We start from the raw sequence: 23,717 nt of genomic DNA on the forward strand, positions 1-23,717 counted from the left end.
TCACAGGCCAGTGTTTCCTGATTGTTGGTGTTTATGCTACATTTTTTAGATTTCCTTGAGACAATCTTTAAACCTCATTTGTTGACCACCAGCATCAAGCTTTCCATTTTTAAGTTCGGAATAGAGTACTTGCTTTGGAAGAGGAGGAGGGTGTCAGCTACACAGAACACTGCTAACCACGCTTGACCAGGCCAAAGAGTTCTGTGTAGCTTTTCAGATTTCCCTGCCAATAAAACAAAACATATCAATTAATTTCGTTGATGAAGCAGATGTGTATGGGACTAATGGGAAAAGATGCGTAAAATCCAGCACCAAAGGAGCATTTTTGCATCGGCCAGTGGCAGACTTGGTTGGTGGCCAAACCTTGCCTCGGAATAAATCATGTTCATTTCAGAGCTACAGGCCAGAGTGTGTCCCGTTGGCCTTAAAGTGCACCCAGCCGCGATGAGAAGCAAATCAAAGTCGGCGCGAACCGAAACAGGCCCACCGGCGTGGCAGCTGCCCCCGGGGTCAACAGACACCCTGAGCCAGCTGAGCAGAAGCCTCTTCCTCAAGGCAGAGGCGCGCCAGGACTACCTTGCGCCCTCGCCAGAGCCGGGGAGCGCGAGTGTTGCGCCCCCCTCGGGCTGCGCCTTTGGCGGGCTCCAACCTGGCCAGCCCCTCGGTGCGCCCCGGCCTCGAGGCTGCTTCTACGGGGGAACGGATCCTGAGCCGCCCCCAAAGCTCCTTACAACCTTCCTCCCCCCGGCGGCGAGGGGTCCTGCCCCGCGGCGAAGCTTCCCGGGTGCGCTCGGGCGCGCGGCATCGAAGCGCTCTGCGTGGCTCGTCAGCCGGCCGCCTGTGCCGAGGCTGCCCGGGCGCGCGGGGCGGCGCCGGTTGGAGCTGCCGGCGTTGCCGCGCGCGGTGTGGGCGGCGGCGAGGCTGGGCCCGGGAGCGCGCAAAGCAGCCTTGGCAGCGCGGCCACTGGGAGCGCCGTTGCTGGGATTCCCGGCCGGGCGTCCCGGCGGCGCTGCAGCCGCGCTCGCTCGCGCGCTCCCGGGCGCCGGGATCCGGGGCGGAGGAGGAGGAGGAGGAGGAGAAGGAGGAGCCGCCGCCGCGGGGCGGGCAGCCGGCGAGCGCCAGGCCCGGCCTGCCTGCCTGCCTGGCTGGCTGCTACTGCTGCTGCCTGGGCGCTGGCGGCGGCGGCGGCGTCTGCTCCCGGTTGCGCGGCGCCTGGGGTCCGGCTGGCGGCCCGGGCGGCGGGCGCGGCTGCTGGGTGCGCTGCGGCTGCTGCTCCTCCTGGCCGGCGCGAAGATGGCCGCTCCGCCGCTGGTCGCCAAGGCCGGCTCGGGCGCCGCGCCTGGCCCGGGCCGGGCTCCCTCCTCGGCGTCGCTGTCCGGCGGCTCGTCGCTGTCCGCCGCGGCCGCCGCCGCCGCCTTCCCGGAGCTGGACTTCCGCTCGGGCGCCCGCGTCGAGGAGCTCAACCGGCTCATCCAGGAGTTCACGCGCCACGACCAGCGCGAGTACGACGACCAGCGCGCGCTCGAGATCCACACCGCCAAGGACTTCATCTTCTCCATGCTGGGTAAGGAGGAGAAGCAGGAGGCGGCGCCGCGCTCCCCTTCCCCGCCCGGGCGCGCCCGGCTCCGGCTGCCGGGACCAGTTGCTGCGCGCCGCTTCCCGGAGCCTCCCGCGGACGGAGGGGCGGCCAAGCCCCCAGGCGGGCGCGGCTTCGGGGGCGCCGGGCTGCCCTTCTTCGCCTGGGAGCGTCGGGGAGGTGGCGATGGTCCTTCGGAGCCCCGTTTCGGGCTAATGGAAATAGGGTGGGGGGAGAGGAAAAGGGCAAGGACCCCGACTTGTGTGTGTGTGTGTGGGGGGGGGGGGAGTTCTGGGCGTGATCCTGCCCCCCCTCCGTATGAGGCTGGGCCCTGGGGGCTTGCAGGGAGCCTGGCACCTGTCGCACTGGCGGCTCTTACCTGCAGCCCCTGAATCGGAATTACGCCCCCCCCCATTTCGAATAGAGCATGTTCCCAGAAGCCAGGATGCCACCCTGCTCACCAGTCCTCCCCCCTCTCAAAGCCGTGGGTAGCTTGGCAGAAATGCCCGGGGGGGGGGGAGACACTGTTGGGCAAAGCCTCGTGCGCCTCCCGGCTCCTTTTCCAGCTGTGGAGGAAGGCAGGCCGGGGGACGGAGCCGGGGGTCCCTCTTTGCCGCGGGAGAGGAAGCAGGAGCGAGCGGGGAAAGCAGCCTCCCTCCCCCGGCAGCCCCACTTTCCCTGCGCGGATTATTTCTGAGAACCCGCCCCGTTCACCTCGGCAGCGAGGCCAGGGCTGTGGCTCCCCCCCCCCCGCCCCCAGCTCGTCAGCTGAGACAAAGGGCAGAGAGGGAGAGGGGTGGGGGGCGCCTCACTCCCGCCGGTGCGCAAGAAGAGCGCTCCCACCCTGGGCAAACGGGGAGCCTTCAGGCCATGGGTGCTTTCCACCCAGCTCAGCTGGCGGGATTGTGTGGGGAAGGGGGAGAGCCCCACCTCCTCTCGTAATTATGAAGTCTGAAATGTATTGGAATGGACATAAATCACTGCTGGAGCGTGTTGCAGGCCGAGCAGCGAGTCAAGGCGAGTCCCTTGGGATCGCCGCTGCCCTCCTCTCCCTCTTAGCGCTGCGTGAAACTGTAAGATTTAATCCTGGCTGGAGCAAAAGACCACTTCTTTGGTTTTACTTTTGAAGAGGGCTTTGCAAAGCCAGGGAACTAAGCCCTGCTCCTCTGGCCTAAGGTGGCCGTTGCATTGCATAGGCCTCAATGCTGGCTGCGTTTGGTCCTAGCTCTCAGCTGTGGTTCCCTGATGGAGCTGCAGGTTCATCAGGTGCCCCCTCTCTCCTCCTCTGGCCTACCTGTGAGGAGGAGGCTGGAAGCTTTCCTTTCTGTCCCTGTTCTTCATTAACTGCCCTCTAGCATTGCGTCCAAACTACACAAACTTCAGGTTATTCAAAGGAACAAAGGTCACAGTGAGGCTCAGTTCCGCCACGCAAACACCCATTTCTCACTCTGCAAACGTGGAAGGATATGTTCAGCAGCTTTTGGAAACACGCAAGGTTTAACCTTTTTTTTTTTGAGGGGGTGGTCTTCTTCCCTTTCAAACAAAATGACCACGGGTTGGGCCAGTCTTTCTTTTCAGCCAGTAAATGAGGCTAACCACCCTTTTCCTCCAGAAATGTTCCTGAGAGTGGAGCTAAGCTTCTGGTCACCTTGTGGCTGTGCTGGAGGAGTGTCGTGGGTGGGGGTCGGTGGGCACAGGCTAAAATGGACAGGGGGAGAGGCTGAGGCTGAGGCACGTCACGCTGAACCGTAGTTTAGTGTAGCCCCTGGACCCAGCCTTTTGAGCCACAGAGTCCCAGAACAGCCACAAGGTTTGCAGTCCCAGGGAAGCCTAGTGTGGTCTGCTATGGGGCCTTTGTGAAGACTTGATAGGATTAGTGATCTCTTGGTGATGATCCTGTTGCTAAGGTGCTCATAGGACGCTTGTTTGCTTCTTCCTGTCTTTCTGGTTTTTTAAAAAATAATAATTTTTATTGAGTTTTCCATATTTAATTGCATTTCATTACACAGATCTATAACATAAAGCATTGCTCCAACAAGAGCATTGACTTCCCTCCCTCCCTCTTTCGGACTTCCCAACATCTTTCAACAATGCTTCCTGTCTTTCTGGCCTTGCTAGGCTCTGAGTTACAGGTGCCAAGCAGTTAGTTCCCTGTTAATTTCTGGTGTGGAGGACCTGGACCATTTCCCTTCTGTCACTGATCTCGTTCCTGCCCTGGCTTGGCTCCTGCTTGGCTCCTACTGGGGGAGGAACTGCCCTACGTATAGCACAGGGCCTTTGATCGAGAAGCAGTTGCACCTGGCTGCAGAGGGTACTTCCTGCCACCCTCACTCTGACTTGGCACACTCCCTGGCGCTCAGCCTGCAAACCAAGCCCCATCTCAGCTCCTGATGATGACCCCTTTCGTTCCAGCTTGGCTGTAACCGGCAGGCTGGGCAGTGAGCTGGTAGCCTGTCTGCAAGGCTGTGTCAAAGGGTTTCTGTAGCTTTGGGGTGGGAGTTCTTGAATTCCCCCAAAACCTTAGAAGCCAGTCAAACCTTGGGGATGTTTTTGGAGCCCCGGCTGTCTCCCCCTGGCCCTTGGCAGATTCAGTGAAGGACCAGGCAGCCACACTAAATCCAGTGTTGTGGGGCAGACCCCCAAGTACTGCTCCTTTCAGCACTGCTTGATAACACGAGAAGCCCCTGAGCATGCAGAAGGAGTGGCCCACATTTTCACGATTTATTCAGAAACACTTACCATATATTCTGCTTAGTATTAAAAAAAATTAAATCTCTTACGTCGTGACTTCTTATAATACTTTGGCCTGTGTCTGGGTGAACTGGGGGCAGCAGGGACCAGTCAGAAATGGCTTCTGTGGGGAAGGTTTCCATGTTTAACTGTGACTTTCTGTGAGGAGTGACTACCTTAGCGAAGTGGTTCACAGGTGAGGACTTTGTCGGCTTCACTAGTAAGCTGGTAAAACTGGGAGCCCCTCTCCAGGGGTGTCTGTGTGACGTGCCGAGGAGAGACCGTCTGGCTCTAAGGTCCACAAGCTTCATTGCTTGTTTGCCAGCATGTGAGAAGCAAGAGGCCTGAGAGTGGTTTAGGGCAGGGTCTCACGCCCCTTCAAGGCGTCTCAGGTTTGGGGGTGCCTCTGGGCATGCTGCTGCTCCCTAGATGCCCAGATGGCTGAGGGGCCTGAGGCTCCTTCTCTCACTGCGCCGGCTCTCCTGGTGCAGGATCGGCCCTTTGCCACTCATGCCCCGGCAATATCTCCATAACCTGCCTCCTGCAACAGGACTGCCTTTGGAAATGCTTTTGGGACAGGCATGTGGTCCAGAATGCAACCGCCAGAGATGTGCTCAGCACGTGAAGCATTACTACTCTGATATCGGATCAACTTGGCTCCAGTTTCGGGACCTGTTCAAAGGGCTGTTACTTAAAGCCCGAAATATCTGAAGGGTGGAAGGAAGCTAGGCAAGGCAGGGCCTTCTCAGTAGCGGCACCGAGATGGCGCAGCTTCTTGCCATGGGTGGTCCGTCTGTCTTCCTTGCTGATGGGCTTGAGCCGACAAGTTAAAATGTTTCCATTGGGTCTTTGAGGAGGTGGGCAGATAGAAAGGACTGGAAGCAGTTTTAAGATGCAGCTGTCTCTGCACAGCTTGGCTAAAGGTCATTTCCTGTGGCAGTTGCAGCAAATGGAACTTCCAACCCTGCTCAGGTGAACTTGCCTGTCATTCAGTAGCTAAGAACGTGCCCTGCGGGGGCACAAATTCTCTAGCAACAGTAGACGGGCTGGATGTTTCTGCCGCACCTTCACTGTTTGCAAAGGCTGGGCGTGTTCCCCGTAATCTTTACGTGACTCTTCTTGTCCTGGCTAGACTTGCTCCAGGAGGAAACCGCCAAGGGTTGCTGGAGAAGCCTATGTTAGCAACTCTCTTCTTTAAAGGAAGACTCGCTCCTGCTTGATAGAGAACTTCGCTGGCGAGTGCCCGCAGGATTAGAACCTTATGGGGCAACTGAATTGGCTCGCTCAGAGGAACCGCTAGGATTGCAGCAGTTCAAATAGGAACCCCTTCGAAAATAAAACCCTAAGGGAGCAACCCCCTCCCCCAAAGGACCCACCTGAACTGAGCATGCTCAGTGGCTGCAGAACGCTGAGCTTCTGTTTGGGAGGGGGAGAGAAGCATGAGGGAAACAGAATGGAGTAAGAGAACAGCAATGCTTCTGAATTCTGGTTGCTGGAAACTGCAAGGGGGGAGAGTGTTGTTGCGCTCAGGTCCTGCCTTGCTGGTTTCTGGCTGTAAGACCAGGGGTCCTGGCCTAGATGGGCCCCCTCTGGCCTGATCCTGCAGGCAGACTCTTCTGATGTTCTTAGGATGCCTGGCCAGCCGGTCCCCTAAACAGGAGCTCTCCGTTGGCTGCCTTTCCCACTTGAAATCTAATATTCCCCAAATCATGCCTTTACAAAAAGGTCTAGGCATGTGCTTGGCAATGGCACATAATTATATATCTACAAATGGTAACTAGGATACCGTTCATGGTGGTTCTCCGTCTCTCTCTCTCCTCCCCACCCCCACTCCCACCCCGCCCTGCGGAAAAGCCTGACAGGATTCTGCATGAGCTCACACCCGAAGGAAAGAGCCGTTCCGTACAGTAGGCAGAGTGTTAATGAACTTGAAGGCACTTCCTTTTTGCAATCCAGCTGCGCATCTTTCTCATCACCGGCTTCCTCCTTCTCTCTCTCTAAATCCTGGAGCTCAGAAAAGGCAGGGAAAGTTCCACCAGGAAGGATAAGAGTTATTAGAAGCCGCCTTGTAAGATGAGTAACCGAAGCCGCGTCCTGGGCCCCCGGTGCCCGAAGGAGATTTCGGAGAGACTCCCAAGGGATTCCCAGGAGGGTCCCTTATGTCTCTTGGGAATCCCCCCCCCCCCCGTCTCTCTACAGCCAGTGTGGTGTAGTGGTTAAGAGCGGTAGTCTCGTAATCTGGTGAACCGGGTTCGATTCCCCGCTCCTCCACATGCAGCTGCTGGGTGACCTTGGGCCAGTCACACTTCTTTGAGGTCTCTCAGCCCCACTCACCTCACAGAGTGTTTGTTGTGGGGGAGGAAGGGAAAGGAGAATGTGAGCCGCTTTGAGACTCCTGAAGGGGAGTGAAAGGCAGGATATCAAATCCAAACTCTTCTTCTTCTTCCTTTCATCAGCGACCCCAAAGGTGTCTCCCTTTCTGCTTGGTGGTACAGTGGGGTGTGTGCTTTGCTCTCGTCTCTTCGCGAGGGGCTGCAGAGGTGGCGGCGGCTGGATCAGCCTGGAGAAAAGAGCTTATGGAAGTGACCTAGTTATTGTGTTATCTTATCGCAGATAATCTCTCTCCGCCGCCCCCCACCCGCCATCTCTGCTCTGCCTTCGCAATTGGAGGCAGAAGCGCTCCCCCAAGCACCAGTTGCTAGAAATCGCAGGAAAGGAGAGTTGCTCTTGTGCTTGAATTCTGCTTGCTTGTTTCCCATCGGGGGCATCTGGGAGGCCCCTGTGAGACGGGCCGTGGGTCAGATCCAGCAGGTGGTTCTTGTTATGCCATGGAAGACAAGGCTGTTATTCACGGAGGAGAAGGCTGCCAATGGCCTTGGCTCTGCTCTGCTGGAGGCCACAAGGCTTTTCCTGAGTGCCACTCGCTGGGAGACGCAGGAGGGCAAAGTTTGGGTCCCGTTTGTAGGTTTCTCATAATAAACACCTGTGGGAGCAGGATGCTGGGTTGGTGGCCTATTGGCCTGATCCAGCAGCGCTCTTCAGGTTTTCTTAGAGAGCATATGGATTGCCAAAGAGTGGTGACGGGGGAGAAACTATCTGGCTGCTTCCCATAGTTCCAAAGTCAGGATTTTCACCCTGTCCTTCCCGCGTCAAGTGCTCACCCTTTGTATCTGATCCAGAGTCCTCTTTAAAAGGAGTAAGTGTCAAGTGGTCCAGTAGCGATATTGTTCTTCGTTCTGTATTGGGGACCAGAAACTCAGCTCCACAGAGGCGCAAGGGGGTTGCGATGAGCTTTGCGCTGCAACAGTTTTCTGACCTGTGGAACATCCGGCTGCAGATAAGAGTGTTTGTGCTGCTTGTAGTGGGGCTTATTGCTCGATAGCTGGCTGAGAGTGAGCAAACCATATCAAGGACGCTTCCCCCCCTCTCTCTAGTCAAGCAGGGTATAACTTTTATGAAATAATTAAAATAAAATCAATGAAGCATTTGTCCCCCCTCATCCCTATTGCTGTCACTTCTGCAGCTGCTCATCAGTTCTTAGTTTTACTTCTTTAAATGTTTGTAAGCACATAAGCACATTTGGGACGCGGGTGGCGCTGTGGGTTAAACCACAGAGCCTAGGACTTGCCGATCAGAAGGCTGGCAGTTCGAATCCCTGCGATGGAGTGAGCTCCCGTTGCTTGGTCCCTGCTCCTGCCTCCTAGCAGTTTGAAAGGACGTCAAAGTGCAAGTAGATAAATAGGTAAACGGCGGGAAGGTAAACGGCGTTTCCGTGCGCTGCTCTGGTTCGCCAGAAGCGGCTTAGTCCTGCTGGCCACATGACCCGGAAGCTGTACGCCGGCTCCCTCGGCCAATAAAGCGAGATGAGCGCCGCAACCCCAGAGTCGGCCACGACTGGACCTAATGGTCAGGGGTCCTTTTACCTAAGCACATAAGAGGAGCCTGTGAGGAGCTCACAGCTCTTTAGATATACGGTACCCTGGTCTCTCCCAGGCCCTCATCCCCAATGCCACACTGGTGCACAGGGAGGAAGGGGGCAATTAAGGTACAGGCTCCACCTATGATTTGCGGTGCGTGTTTAGGTTACTCTGCAAAATCCGAAAACTTCCCCACAAGCCTGAAATGAGTCGAAAGGGTCTCTAGCGCACAGCAGAGACCCTGGGATTCTGATGTGCTTTGCCTCTGAGTAAGGGATTGTGGAAACATGGGCGGCTGGTCACTTGCGTGCACGATGGAGTTCCCACATGCATGCGCCATGGTGAGGAAAACACCTTGCCAGCAGCAAGACAAACGCTTCCGAATCTCGCCGTGTGTCAACAAGCCTTTGGTCTCGTACCTCGATTGTTACGGCAGACTCTGTCGCTTGTCTGGCCTGTCTGCTGGTGAAGTCATAATTTTAATCCTATGTGACGTGCGGCTTCTGGGTGTCACTCTAATCTCCATCAGTGTGACAGGGACCCGAGCCATGGGGGGGGGGAGTCCTGGGGGGGGGTCTGGCACCCAGAGACGGATGGCGTGGTACTTCTTTGGACTGTCTCTTCTGCCCCCTGATGAATGGAGCTGCGCATATTGGCCTGGCGCACTCCTGGGTCTTGTGCTCTTTCCAGCAGGCAAAGGTGGCAGGAGGGAGCTATGTGCCAGCCAGACAATAAATCGAAGTTTTGCTGGGGGGGCGGCGCCTGTTGCCACAGGTTTCCCTGGGGATTATGCAGCGCTTGAGCAAGTAGACTAGAAACTGAGCAATGGCCGCATCTTTCGCCGTGATTCCTACATGGCCGGGGGTTGGGCTGGATGACCCCTGGGGTCCCTTAGGATGCTGCAGTGCAGTTCTGTGGATCTAGGCCTTGTGCATTGAGTCTGTGCTCATCGCATGGCAAGCGGCGCATGTAAGCTCTTGCAGGTAAGATCGCACTTCCGGCGCTTCTCAAAAGGAGGTGTGCGTTTCAGCTCTATCTCTCTTTTAAATCAGAACCAGTGAAGGCGGTGAAGGTCCTGTGTGAGTGTCTGGAGGCGGTTGGAGGATGGATGGCGGCTAACAGATTGAGGTTGAATCCTGACAAGACAGAAGGACTGTTTTGGGGGGACGGGGCGGGTGGGTGGGTGTGGGGGACTCCCTGGTCCTGAATGGGGTAACTGTGCCCCTGAAGGACCAGGTGCGCAGCCTGGGAGTCATTTTGGACTCACAGCTGTCCATGGAGGCGCAGGTCAGTTCTGTGTCCAAGGCAACTGTCTACCAGCTCCATCTGGTGTGCTGGATGAGACCCTGCCTGCCCGCAGACTGTCTCGCTAGAGTGGCGCATGCTGTAGTTATCTCCCGCTTGGACTACTGCAATGCGCTCTACGTGGGGCTACCTTTGAATGTGACCCAGAAACTGCAATTAATCCAGAATGCGGCAGCTAGACTGGTGACTGGGAGCGGCCAACGAGACCACATAACACCAGTCTTGAAAGACCTACATTGGCTTCCAGTACGTTTCTGAGCACAATTCAAAGTGTTGGTGATGACCTTTAAAGCCCTAAACGGCCTCGGTCCAGTATACCTGAAGGAGCGTCTCCACTCCCATCGTTCAGCCCAGACACTGAGATCCAGCGGTGAGGACCTTCTGGCGGTTCCCTCAGTGCGAGAAGCGAGGTTACAGGGAACCAGGCAGAGGGCCTTCTTGGTGGTGGCACCTGCCCTGTGGAACACCCTCCCATCAGAAGTCAAGGAAATAAGCAGCTATCCTATTTTTAAAAGACATCTGAAGGCAGCCCTGTTCAGGGAAGTTTTTAATTTTTAATGCTGTATTGTTTTTAACACTTGATTGAGAGCTGCCCAGAGTGGCTGGGGAAACTCAGCCAGATGGGTGGGGTATAAATAAAAAATACTATTATAATTATTATTGTGTGGTGTAGCAGTGCGCTTGAACGTGTGCAGTGGCCCTCTGAGAAAATAATAGAGTTGCAGAGTTGGGAGGGACCCCTGAAGGACATCTAGCTCAACCCCCTGCAAGGCAGGCGTCACAGCGAAAGAATCCCTGACAGGTTTGACTGCTTTGAAGCCTCCAATGCAGGGGAGAGTCCACTGCCTTCTGAGGGTGTCTAAGAGAGACCAGAGGAGGTTTATGGGACCCTTGCATGGATTCACCCTATGCCTCCAGCAGAATTCTCTCCCTCACTCCTTCTTCCTTTGGACCCAGGTCCACTGGGGAGGTGCTGGCCCTGGAGACATCCCCGGGGCCACCTTGCCTGGGTTCCAGAAAGGCACATTTTGGTTCTCAGCAACTTAAACATTTTTCCCTGCTCTGCGCTTAAACAATTAACCCTGGCTTTTTAAAGTGGTCTTTGTGTGTGTCTCTACTTGCCCACAGGGATTGGGAGGGAAACTGCTGTGATTTTTCTCTTCTCCAAAGGAGCCTGGGGTACAGCCCCTGTTTGTTCCCCCAGGGCTTTTGCGGGAAGAGCTGCTGTTGGGAGTGTGCTGAGACAGTACAAGGCTGTCCTTGGCAGTTAGCAAATGTTCTTTGCTCACTGGCCTTGTCTATCCACGTGGCAGCGTCTGGCTGATTGACGGGGATTTATCCCCCCCTGACTGGAGGCCAAGAATCTCTTGCACAGAGCTGACTGTTTCTTCAACTTGGGCCTGAAGGTGCTGCACATGGGTAGCTCTTGGGTCTTCGGTTAAAGCCCCATTTCTTCCCGTTCTATGGATGGGTAAGTTGAGGCACAGACAACTCTTCCTGTAAAACCCACTTATGATGGCCACCTAACTGGGAACTAAGGTTGGAATTTGCAGCACTGGGTTCAGTGTTAGGAGTTTTTTATTTGGGTAGGGCGGCAATTTTGGTGTACTTTGGTCGATAGAAGCTTAGTAACCAGTTCAGCTGTGGCGCATCTGGAAACACGTAAATGATTATTCAAAGTGCAATGCTCGTTTGCGTATGCCATGACACAATGTCAGGGTGCAGCGATGCCTTGGCGCAAGGTGACACAATGTTCCAGTCAGATAAGGTTACCGCACATGCAGGAAAATTGAGCATAGGCCAGTGGTGTGGACTGGGGTGGGTGGAGAGGAATTCAAGGAAACCATGGTAGATTATTATATTCTAATATGATTCAGAACCTTATAAGCTCCAGATTAAGAACCCCTGCATGATCTGACATGCCAGACTCCCGCCTTTAAGGTGTGATACAGAGGTTTTGCAGCTCTGTGTGTTGTCTGAAACTCTGCAAACTGCTGAAGAACCCCTTACAGAAGTGTCTTTCTCCATCGTGAACGCTCTTCAGTCCCAGGGTGAGCAAGGCATGTACTGGCTCTTTAGATCAAAGGTTTGCCAAGGTGAGGGTCTCCTCACCAACAATGGCCATTTCAGAGACTGGAGTTGCTTTGCCACTTTGACGTTGACATTCGTGGAAGAGGGCCTACAGAGGACTACTAGACATGATGGCTGCGCTCGGCCTCCAGTCGGAGGCAGCAGTCCTTCATAAAATTATAGAGCTGTGCAATTGGAAGGGACCCTGAGGGTCATCTAGTCCAACCCCCTGCAATGCAGGACTCTCAGCTGAAGCATCCAAGAGAGATGGCCAACTGACCTCTTCTTAAAAGTCTTCAAGGAAGGAGAGTCTGCCACCTTCTAAGGAAGCCCGCTCCACTGTTGAACTGCTCTTGCTGTTAGAAAGTTCTTCCTGATGTTGAGTCAGAATCTCCTTCCTTGCAACTTGAAGCCACGGGTTTGAGTCCTACCCTCCAGAGCAGGAGAAAACAAGCGTGCTCCCTCTTCCATGTGACAGCTCTTGAGATACTTGATGATGGCTCTCCTCTCAATTGTGTCTTCTCCAGGCTAAACATACCCAGCTCCTTCAAGTGCTCCTTGTCAGGTTTAGTTTCCAGACCCTTGATCATCTTGGTTTGCCCTCCTCTGCACACCTTCCAGCTTGTCAACATCCTTCTTAAATTGTGGCGCCCAGAACTGGCAGAATAGTGCTTCAGAGTGCGAGTTGCTGGAAGCCACAGGAGGGGAGAGGGCTCTTGTGCTCGGATCCTGCACAATGGTTTCCCATTGGGGCATCTGCTTGGCCACTGTGAGACCAGGATACTGGACTAGCAGGATCTCCTGATGGTTTTATGTTCTCTGTCTGGCACAGGAATGTTGCTAATCTAATCTCTCCTCCCCCCAGACCTTCATAGTTCCTGAAGAGTCTGGAATTTGCAGATGTGGCATGGTGCATTTGGGGTGTGGCCAGCGAGTACACCCCAATATCAGGGTTTTGGGAGCTTATCTTGTTTTGTTTTAGTCCAGGGGAGCAGGCAGACCCCCTTGGTGTGTGGTTCTGTCTGGTCTGCCAGGCTGGATCTTCCAGCTGTGTCCTATTCCGTCCTTCCCAACAGCACTCTAATCTCTGACAAAGTGCCGAACAGATTAAGCCCTGGAGACACTTGACTTCAAGGGCCTCTGGATTTGCAGTTTGGTGGTGGCTGCAGCAGGCTAGGAGGGGGCTGGAGTGGAGCAAGCCTTTTCTGTAACTGAACTGCAGTTGCAGAGTAAACACGACATGCATTTCCATTCAGGATTTTGTTCTCTCTCACATATGGAAGGAAAGGCGGCCAGCTCAGCTCAGCGACTCTTTCTCGGTTTGGCAGGGGGAAAGACCAGGCGTGCCAGGCTGAGACGGGAGCAGGCGCCACTGAGCCGCAAGGGGAGCGATGACAGCTCCGTAGGAGGGCCTGGGCTCTGCGGGTCGACTGTCTGGCTCCTGTCTCTGCTCCAGAGATGATGGAGAAGCATCCCTAGGAAGGACCATGGCTGGACATCCAGGAGGGCCGTGGCTCAGAAGTGGAGGTTGTGCCGGGTCGATCGCTGCTCTGATTTTGTGAGCGTACAGGGCGGAAAGTTCCCTTCCACTCTGGCTTTAAGAACAAAAGGACTGCGGTTTGCGAAGGGGGATGAGAATTGCAGCTCTGTGAGTGGTGAACTCCTCCTCACAGGATTTCTTGTGGGGATCCGTGACTAGATGAGCCTTGAGGTCCCTTCCAACTCTACCAGGGACTCTTGTCTCATGTCCTCATGTCTATTATCAGGCTTGTTTTCTCTGCTCCACTGATAAAAATAATAATTTTTTATTTATACCTCGCAGCCTACAAGAGCCCCCTCTTCCTCCACGATTTCGTCTCGTTGCCTTTCTAAGTCCCTTGCCTCCAGTGGTAGTGAGTTCCATAGGTTTTAACTCACACGTTCCACCAAGATTGAGGCAGTTCCAGATAGAAATGCCCAAGAAAAGGGCGTCTGCGATGGATGGGAGTGTCTTAAAAGTGAGATCTTGGAGGCACAACCTCAGACAGTAGGAGGCCTCTGAAGAAGCCAACAATTGTCACCCAGCCATGCTTGCAGCTGCTGCCTGCTCCCTCCATTTCTATGACTTTTCCCTACAACCAGGCACCTATAACCAAGAGTGAGGCTGCCTGGGGTGAGGATAATGTGTGCATGGAGGGTTTTGTCCATTACATCTCTGTCCCTTCCCTCTCCTTTTTGTGTGACTGAGGCAGATCTGGACTGATGCAGACCCACACATCTGCTTTCCCCACTGGATGTAGATTGCGTCTGTGAAATTGTCCCCCGCTTCCTCTCATTATCACCCACTGGAACACTGTGGATCAAACCGCAGCTGTCCTTGGCATCAAGGGTCCAGCTTGAGCTGATGAAGCTAAAGCCTTGCTCTTTGGCTTCTGTAAAGGTAAAGGGACCCCTGACCATTAGGTCCAGTCGTGACCGACTCTGGGGTTGCGGTGCTCATCTCGCTTTACTAGCCAAGGGAGCCGGCGTACAGCTTCCAGGTCATGTGGCCAGCAGGACTAAGCCGCTTCTGGCGAACCAGAGCAGCGCACGTAAATGCTGTTTACCTTCCTGCTGGAGCGGTACCTATTTATCTACTTGCACTTGGACGTGCTTTTGAACTGCTAGGTTGGCAGGAGCAGGGACCGAGCAACGGGAGCTCACCCCGTCGCGGGGATTCGAACCACCGACCTTCTGATCGGCAAGTCCTAGGCTCTGTGGTTTAACCCACAGTGCCACTTGGGATCAAAGTCTCTTTCTGGGCAAGGGGGCTGGGAAACCACTTTTCCTAAGAGGTTTGCTGCTTGTGGTCAGATCTCCTCCTTTCTCCCTGGCTCAGGTGGTTTGGCACTTTGGAGATACCCTTTGTGATACCCTCACAAGTGTATTTTTGCAAGGGTGGGGGTTGTGTTCTTCCTCCCCTGTCACCTGCCTCTGATGATGAAATGGCTCTTCTAAGAAACGGCCTCTGGGAAGTATAACCTTGGAGGGGGAGTCCCTGTGGCTGCTTCTTCCTCTTAACTTGAGACCTCAGGCAGCTCCACCGGCTTCCCTTTTCTTGCTGCAAATCTCCTCCCGTGCTCCCCCCTCCCTCTGCTGCCCTGCTGTGGTATTTTGGGAATGTGACCTCCGCCAAGTCACAGCGCCCTTTTCTTTTCCCAGAGAAAGAGGCGGGGCTGGCACATTAGGGCTTCTGTGGGCCAGTTCCTTCACCCACCACAGAGAAGAGCCATTGTGCCCTCTTTGCGGTGTTGTTTAATTAAAGATTTATTTGCCTGGTGAAAGCCCCATTAGAGCAGCGGGAGGTGGCAGCATCAGAGCATCACTTCAGGGGCCGAGTCCTGTCACCTCCTCCCCCTCCCGCCTCAACTATTTTTTGTTTCGTTTTTAGTTTTAAAAAGGATTTTAGGTCTTTGAGAGAGAGAGATTTATTGCATTTCTGTGCTGCTTTCCTTTCAAACGAATCCTGAAGTTGCTTAGAACAACAACAACAATGGGCAATAGTGTAACAGTGTCACAGGTCTTCTTCTGCGATCCCTCGTAGCCGAGTAAGATTGCCTTCCATGAACACCGTTTTAACAGTGAGTCTGTAAGTGACTGTGGAGGCCAATTCTGGATCCACACGTCCTTCCACAGTGGGGACATAGGTTTCCGGGCAGGAGTTGATCATGGTGTGGATTTGCCAAGCGTGCCTTCCTCTTAGCACGTTTCTCCCTTGCGTCCTGAGTTTGAGTGTCTTCAAAGCCCACAACACCTTTGGTCAAGGCTGTTCTCCAACTGGAGCGCTTGCCGGCAAGTGTTTCCCAATTGTTGGTGTTTATACTACATTTTTCACAAAATTAAAAGACGCCTGCTCCTTGGGAGAAAGGCGATGGCAAACCTAGACAGCATCTTAAAAAGCAGAGACATCACCTTGCCAACAAAGGTCCGTATAGTTAAAGCCATGGTTTTCCCAGTAGTGAAGTATGGTAGTGAGAGCTGGACCATAAAGAAGGCTGATCGCTGAAGAATTGATGCTTTTGAATTATGGTGCTGGAGGAGACTCTTGAGAGTCCCATGGCCTGCAAGAAGATCAAATGCATCCATTCTGAAGGAAATCCACCCTGAGTGCTCACTGGAAGGACAGATCGTGAAGCTGAGGCTCCAAGACTTTGGCCACCTCCGGAGAAGAGAAAACTCCCTGGAAAAGACCCTGATGTTGGGAAAGATGGAGGGCACAAGGAGAAGGGGAGGACAGAGGATGAGATGGTTGGACAGTGTTCTCGAAGCTACAAACATGAGTCTGACCAAACTGCGGGAGGCAGTGGAGGACAGAAGTGCCTGGCGTGCTCTGGTCCAGGGGGTCACGAAGAGTCGGACATGACTAAACGACTAAACAACAACAACAACAACAACAAACTACATTTTTAAAGATTTGCCTTGAGACTGTCTCTAAAACTCTTTTGTTGACCACCAGCATTACACTTTCCATTTCTAAATTCGGAATAGAGTAGTTGCTTTGGAAGACGATAATCAGGCATCCGCACAACATGACCAGTCCAACGAAGCTGAAGAATCTTTGCTTCAATACTGGTGATCTTCGCTTCTTCCAGGACACTGGTATTAGTTTGCCTGTCTTCTCAAGTGATGTGTAAAAAGTTTTCGGAGACACCGTTAATGGAATCTTTTGAGGAGTTGGAGATGGCGTTTAGAAGTGGTCCATGTTTCACAAGCAGACAGTAAAGTTGGTAGTACGATAGCTTTGTAAACTGGCATTTGGGCTTCCCCTTTGAATGTCCCAGTCCTCAAACACTCTGCACTTCAATTGGGAGTAAACCACAATTGCAGAGCTCAGGCGATGCTGGATTTCTGCATCAATGTTGGCCCTTGTGGAAATATAACTGCCCAGGTAGGAGAAGTGATCAACATTTTCCAATGTTACACCAGTGTAACAGGTAGAGCTCAAGCCGTATTATATAATTAACAAAACACCAGCAAGACACTTAATGATCTGTAAAGCACAGTAAACAAACCCACAACAAAAAAGTAAAAAGCTTAGCATCACAGTTACAACGTAAGTTATATGATTAACAGATCATCAATAAAACATTTATAACAGGCATAGGCAAACTCAGCCCTGCAGATGTTTTCATAGAATCATAGAATCATAGAGTTGGAAGAGACCACAAGGGCCATCGAGTCCAACCCCCTGCCAAACTCAGCCCTCCAGATGTTTTGGGACTACAACTCCCATCATCCCTGACCACTGGTCCTGTTAGCTAGGGATCCTGGGAGTTGTAGTCCCAAAACATCTGGAGGGCTGAGTTTGCCTATGCCTGATTTATAATCTATAAAACAATGTTGAAAGGCAGCAACTGAAAAAGTAAGCTGAGGGCACATTCCTCTTGCAGCGGAGGCAGGTGCTTCCTTTGTGCCCCCCCCTCTTGCACCCGTCTTTTCCCCGTCATCTCAACCCCATGTGTGCCCACTCTGCTGCTTTGGTTGGCGGAATTGGCGCTGCTGCAGGTGCCACACAATGCCCATTCCGCATTGGCAAGAACTCTGTTGTTTAGTGTGGCAGCAACTACACTTCGGAACTCCCTGCCTCTTGATACCAAGCAGACACAAAACCCAGATACTTAGAAATGCTGATGTGAAGTTCAGTCTGTTTTAGTGTTTTAACTTTTTGTATGTTTTAAAGCATTGTGCATTCTTCTTGAGTTTATTGTTTTATCTTTTTTGTAAACCACTTTGAGGGTTTGTTTTTTCTACAGTCAAGCGGTGGATAAAATTTTCAAAACAAACAAACAAACAAACAAACAAAAACGAGAGATGAAACGGTAATATTTGAAGGTCAGCTGCTCTGTTGCCTAATATTACTGTTCCTGCTCAGTTTTTCCTGGGGCTTATTGGTTTTCCTTCCTTCCTTGCAGCCGGCCAGCCTTCTGCCGTCTGCTGTGTGCCACACACACAAACGGGAGGCGGATTAGAGAGGGAGGAAAGGAGATTTGCTGGATTCATGTTCTGCTGCTGCTTAGGAGAAGGGGGACTCTCTCTCTCTCTCTCTCCCTCTCTCATAACGAGTTTCAGGGAAAGCGCATAGCAGTTGCGCCCAAGGCTTCTTGAGAGAGGATATGTAGCAACGGAGGCTAAGTTTTATTTGAGCAGTGAGGGGTAAGTGGGCAGGGAGAATAAAAACTAGTACAGTGGTGCCTCAGGTTACATACGCTTCAGGTTACATATGCTTCAGGTTACAGACTCCGCTAACCCAGAAATAGTGCTTCAGGTTAAGAACTTTGCTTCAGGATGAGAACAGAAATTGTGCTCCGGCGGTGCGGCAGCAGGAGGCCCCATTAGCTAAGGTTCAGGTTAAGAACAGTTTCAGGTTAAGTATGGACCTCAGGAACAAATTAAGTACTTAACCCGAGGTACCACTGTATTGTGCTTTGCCTGGAAAACAACTACAGTGGTACCTTGGTTTAAGAACAGCTTCGCTAATGAACAACTTGAATTAAGAACGCTGCAAACCCGGAAGTAGGTGTTTTGGTTTGTGAACTTTGCCTTGGAAGCAGAACATGTTGAGTGTGTTCCATTTGTAAATTGAGTCCCTCACCACTATGAGAAAGCACACCTTGGTTTAAGAACACTTTGGTTTAAGAACGGACTTCCAGAACGGATTAAGTTCGTAAACCAAGGTACCACTGTACTTGAGTTTTAACTGCTTTGCCAGGGCCTGAAGAAAGCAGGGAGGGGTTTTTTCGGTGGGGAGGGGGGCAGAATTTTCCATGTTGGGCTTTGGAATAAGAAGAATAGTAACATGCAACATGTTGAAATGAGCAGCTTTCCATACAGTTCTTAGAACCCTAGACTTGTTAGGCGGTTCCCCAAGGGTCATCTAGTCCAGCCCCCAGCAATGAAGGAATCTCAGCTCAAGCATCCCTGACAGGTGACCACCCAATCTCTGCTTTCAAACCTCCAAGCAAGGAGAGTCCACCACTTTCCGATGGAATTTCTTCCACCGCTGAGCAGCTCTTCCTGTCATAAAGCTCTTCCTGATGTTTAGTCGGAATCTTGTAACCTGAAGCCATGGGTTCGAGTCCTACCCAGCCACAGCTGACTCTCTGGGCAAGGCCACTTTGTCTGACTGGGGATTGGGCTGTTCACCTGTCGAATGGCTCTCTCCGTCAGAAAGTTCTTTCTGTTGGGTCCCTACCCTTTTATTTAACAAAACGCATATACAGTGGTACCTCGGGTTAAGTACTTAATTCGCTCCGGAGGTCCGTTCTTAACCTGAAAATGTTCTTAACCTGAAGCACCACTTTAGCTAATGGGGCCTCCCGCTGCCGCTGCGTAATTACTGTTCTCATACTGAAGCAAAGTTCTTAACCTGAGGTACTATTTCTGGGTTAGCGGAGTCTGTAACCTGAAGCGTCTGTAACCCGAGGTACCACTGTACCACTAGATCAAGCTCATCAGTTTTGTTGAATTAATTAAGCCACATAGTTTTAATTGGATTTTGAATAGAAGTGTGCTGTTCATTGCTTCCGTTTTGAATTGTTCTGTACTGCTGCCTTCCTTTAGTGGGTTGGGCAAACTGCTGTTCTGAAAAATGCTTTTTATAGAGCAGGGGTCTCTGGGGATGAGCTTATGGAACCAAGAGGGGCCGGGTGGCCCGGAAAAGTTTGGGGGCCAAGCAGGTTTCTGGGCATAGTGCCACCTCTTTAGTCCTGCTGTTAACGTGGGTGATTGACACAACCAGACTTGAAAGCAGTGGCACAAGATGTGCTATTATGGGACAGAGAAATATGCAGGAGAGTGTTTTTCCTCAAAGTGTGTCTGTGGAGCTTTCACAGGGCTGGTTATGTATGTTCTTTATTTTTTTAAAATAATTTTTATTAAGTTTTCCATTTAACAATCCAATCATGTCACATTAATTAATCCAAATTATACCAATACATAAGGGACGCGGGTGGCGCTGTGGGTAAAAGCCTCAGTGCCTAGGGCTTGCCGATCGAAAGGTCGGCGGTTCGAATCCCCGCGGCGGGGTGCGCTCCCGCTGCTCGGTCCCAGCGCCTACCAACCTAGCAGTTCGAAAGCACCCCCGGGTGCAAGTAGATAAATAGGGACCGCTTACTAGCGGGGAGGTAAACGGTGTTTCCGTGTGCGGCTCTGGCTCGCCAGAGCAGCGATGTCACGCTGGCCACGTGACCCGGAAGTGTCTGCGGACAGCGCTGGCCCCCGGCCTCTTGAGTGAAATGGGCGCACAACCCTAGAGTCTGTCAAGACTGGCCCGTACGGGCAGGGGTACCTTTACCTTTACTATACCAATACATATAATAAAATCCAAATATTTTGTCAATTTTTTAAAAAAAATTTGTTGGGGCTACCCATGCTTCGAGCTCAGTAAGGGTCCAATCATCTCATATTTCTGCTGCTTTGATGTTCACAAGTCCCATCTTCCAATCTTCTTGTTGTTATCGTTTTTCTTCTTAATAACCTCTGAGTTGTTTCCACAAGCGAGTTGAAGCAAACATTATTATATTCCTGTGTGGATTTTCACCCTGATCCAAAAGTCCTGTTCGGGCGGCAGGCGCCATTTCGGCAGTTCCCATGAAATGCAGTCTAAGCGCCTGCTCATTAATTTCCCCAGACCAGCTGCTCCATAAATCAGTTGCTTTCCAGGGGAGTTCTTGCCAGATCAGACGTAGAATTCAAACATGATGGTCATGTATGTTCTTGCTGCCTGTGAGGCTTCGCACTGGGCTTCTTGAGGTCTCTGCTGAAAGAGCAGGTTCCAAGTTCAAATCCGGCCTCATTTGTCTTATCTTGGCATTTCCCTCCATCCTATCTAATCCACTGCCAAGCCCAGCACAGCGCAAATGTAGTCTTGGGAAATGGTGATGAACTTAGTGACAGGACACCAGCCTTGCATACAGAAGGCCCCAGCTTCATTCCCCAGTGGCAGCAGCATCTCCTTGTCTGAAACCCCAGAGAACTAACTGCTGCTGCCAGCCAGTGCAGGCAGTATATAGTCAGACAGGTTCAGTACCAGGCAGATTCCTGTTTTCCTGTGTGCTTTGCCCACAAGTGCATTTCGATGCTCTGACATTCGGACGAAGGCGGCTGTGCCGCTGCCTGTGCTGGCTGGGGGGCTGGCGGGAGCTGAACTCCAAATCCCCGGAGGGCGGCCGGTTGGAGCCTGCCGGGCTGCAGCAGCTTCTGTCTGCTCTGGGGACTTTCCAGCTTCTTCCCTGCAGGAGTCTTTGCTGAGCTGCAAAACTTTGCGCCATCCTGAGTAAGGCAGATGCCCACCTGGCAACATTCTCCCTCCCCCCCCCATGCCATCTGTTGCGGGAGAAAATCAGTAAATAAAGATTCTTATCTTGTCCTGTTTCAGTAGATGCTTCTAGCCCAAACCAGGCCTGCTCTGAGTGACCCCCCTCCTGCCAGGAGAGCGTCTTGCTCCGATTGAGCACCGTGGGCACCGTAAGGGGTTTCCAGATTTTTTTGGGGGGGGGGGGGCTTCCCTAGTACTACCAGTCGTTCTGCTGCTATAAGCTGCAAACAGACGAGGGTGCAAATTGCCCCCTCCTCAACTGACAGATCCATCATTTGATGGGCTGGCAGGGAGCATTTTGTTAACTTTGCATTCTGCAGTTGACCTCCTATTTAGGTTTTTTTTTAATGTTTAGGATAATATTCTAGTTTCCTATTAATTATGTTTGAATGAATGCTAATTGTTTTTAAAGGTATATACTTTGTATTTAACTTTCTTCAGTAATGTTTTATTCTGAATTGGGGTTTTTTTTTATGTTTTAATGTAGGTTGTAAACTGCTTTGAGATCCCTCCCCATTAAAAATATAAAGCAGTATAGAAAATCAACAACAGCAACAACAACGAGAAGTTTTTCCTCTTGCTCCATTCTTTCTGGGCACAGCTGCAAACAGCTTTTCAATTTGTCCTGCTGTTTTCCCCAGGAAAACCTGCTCTTTACTGCTGAATCGGAGCAAACAGCAAAACCAGGTAGACGTTTGCTCCAATTCAGCAGCAAAGAGCAGGAAAGCAGTGGGACTGGTGGGAATGGGGGTGAGCCCTTGGTGAAAGCAGGATCTCCCAGTGGGGATCTTTACTAGCAAATGGCTTCTGGTGGGAGACCAGCCTGCTGACAGCTGCCAGTCTCTCCAGCCAGATGGAATCTGCCAGATTAAATCTGCCAGATGGAATATGCCCCCTGTGGATGTTTCCACCCTCGCCACATATTTTCCTTTGCCGCTTCTCTCAGCCACCTGACACCCCCCACCCCACCCCCCAGTCTTAATGCTGTAGAAAGCAGCCCTCTGAAATAGGCTGCTTTCTATACGCTGCTTGATGTAAAAAGAACCCCCCTCAGAGCTATTTACAAAGAAGGTAGCAAAATTATCAGTAAGTGAAGTTAACAACAATAACTCAAAGCTTTCAAGAAGTTAAAGTAACAATAGAAAACAGATTAAAACCTCGCACCAACTTTCAGTGGAATCTCGGTTGTGGAATGTAATCCGTTTGACTTCCGAAATGTTCGACAACCAAGGCGCAGTTGCTGGTTGGCAAATTCCTTTTTGAAAATGGAGAAATGCGCCTCAGAAGCCGTTCGACTTCCCAGGCACGTTCGGAAACAGAAGCATTCCCTTCCAGGTTGTCGGCCTTCGGGTTCCCAATTGTTCGGCTTCCAAAGCATCCGACAGCCGAGGTTACACTGTATTTGCATGGGCTTGTCTGAACGAGAAGGTGCCTGCTTGGCATCTATAGGCTGGGAGTTCCAAAGGGTAGGTTTGGAATTGATTTCTGGCAAATATGGAACAGGTATCATGTGGCCCCTGTAACAGGGCCAGTTCCGCCAACTGAAGCAGTCAAGGCATAGAAGGGGGTTAGGCGATCTCATGTGTCCCAAGTTGTTAAGGGCTTTATACAGTGGATGCTCGGCTTGCGAATGTGATCCGTGTGGGAGGCACATTTGCAACCCGCAGTGCCACGTCTGTGAACGTGCAGGTTGTGATTCGGTGCTTCTCCGCATGCGCAAAGCACGATTTAGTGCTTCTGTGCATGCGCAATCACTGAAACCCATTCCGGTTCTTCCGGGTTTTGGCGGATCTGTAACTTGGAAAAAAGGGACGTAGGTGGCGCTGTGGGTTAAAATACAGAGCCTAGGACTTGCCGATCAGAAGGTCAGCGGTTCGAATCCCCGCGACGGGGTGAGCTCCCGTTGCTCAGTCCCTGCTCCTGCCAACCTGACAGTTCCAAAGCATGTCAAAGTGCAAGTAGATCAATAGGTACCGCTCCGGCAGGAAGGTAAATGGTGTTTCCATGTGCTGCTCTGGTTCGCCAGAGGCGGCTTAGTCATGCTGGCCACATGACCCGGAAGCTGTACGCCGGCTCCCTCGGCCAATAAAGCGAGATGAGCGCCGCAACCCCAGAGTCGGCCACGACTGGACCTAATGGTCAGGGGTCCCTTTACTTTTACCTTTAACCTGAAAAAACGCAACCTGAAGCGTCTGTAACCCGAGGTATGACTGTATAGTGATAGTGCCACCTTGAGCTTTGCCCTGTGGCTAATCAGCAACCAGGCACAGCTGTTTGGTGATGACAAGGCCTTATTTACACCTGTAACCCAACCTTCCTCTGGCAGGGGAGCTGTGGGCACCCAACGGCCAACTCCTTCCAAAATGGTCTGACCTTTTTGTGGTTCACTGGTGCCTTCAGTCCAGTTTCTCTTCCCACGCTGGCTTCTGTTGGCACAGGACTCTCCTTCCAAGCTGGTGGCCATCCATCGCCACCTCCTGCAGGAAGGAGTTCCAGGGTTTCACTCTGCACAGAGAATGACTTTCTTTTTGCTTGCCCCGAATCTTCCCGCATTCAGCCTCCTGGGATACCCATGAATTCTAGTCTTATGAGAGGGGGGGGGGGGAACAACCTCTACCCACTTTCCCCCTGCTGCAATACTAAATAATAAAATTTTATTTATGTCCCGCCCTCCCCAGCCAAAGCCGGGCTCCGAGCGGCTAACAACAGTAAAAGTAACACAGCATTCCAAAATAAATTCATTTTAAAATCAGTTAAGAATCAAATTAATGGCAACCATTGAGCT

At 52.2% G+C, this 23,717-nt stretch overlaps 1 protein-coding gene across 1 annotated transcript in view; it reads left to right on the top strand.

Annotated features, from left to right (window-relative positions):
- Positions 1-1,140: 1,140 nt before the first annotated feature.
- Positions 1,141-23,717, top strand: part of MB21D2 (Mab-21 domain containing 2) — a 60,839-nt gene continuing 38,262 nt past the window's right edge. The window contains exon 1 of the mRNA XM_028731817.2: positions 1,141-1,564. Coding sequence (XP_028587650.1) covers positions 1,294-1,564 — 271 coding nt within the window. The 5' untranslated portion in view covers positions 1,141-1,293. The remainder of the gene's footprint in view (positions 1,565-23,717) is intronic.

This window comes from Podarcis muralis, chromosome 6 (genome assembly GCF_964188315.1).
Source record: "Podarcis muralis chromosome 6, rPodMur119.hap1.1, whole genome shotgun sequence".
NCBI classification, from domain to species: domain Eukaryota; kingdom Metazoa; phylum Chordata; class Lepidosauria; order Squamata; family Lacertidae; genus Podarcis; species Podarcis muralis.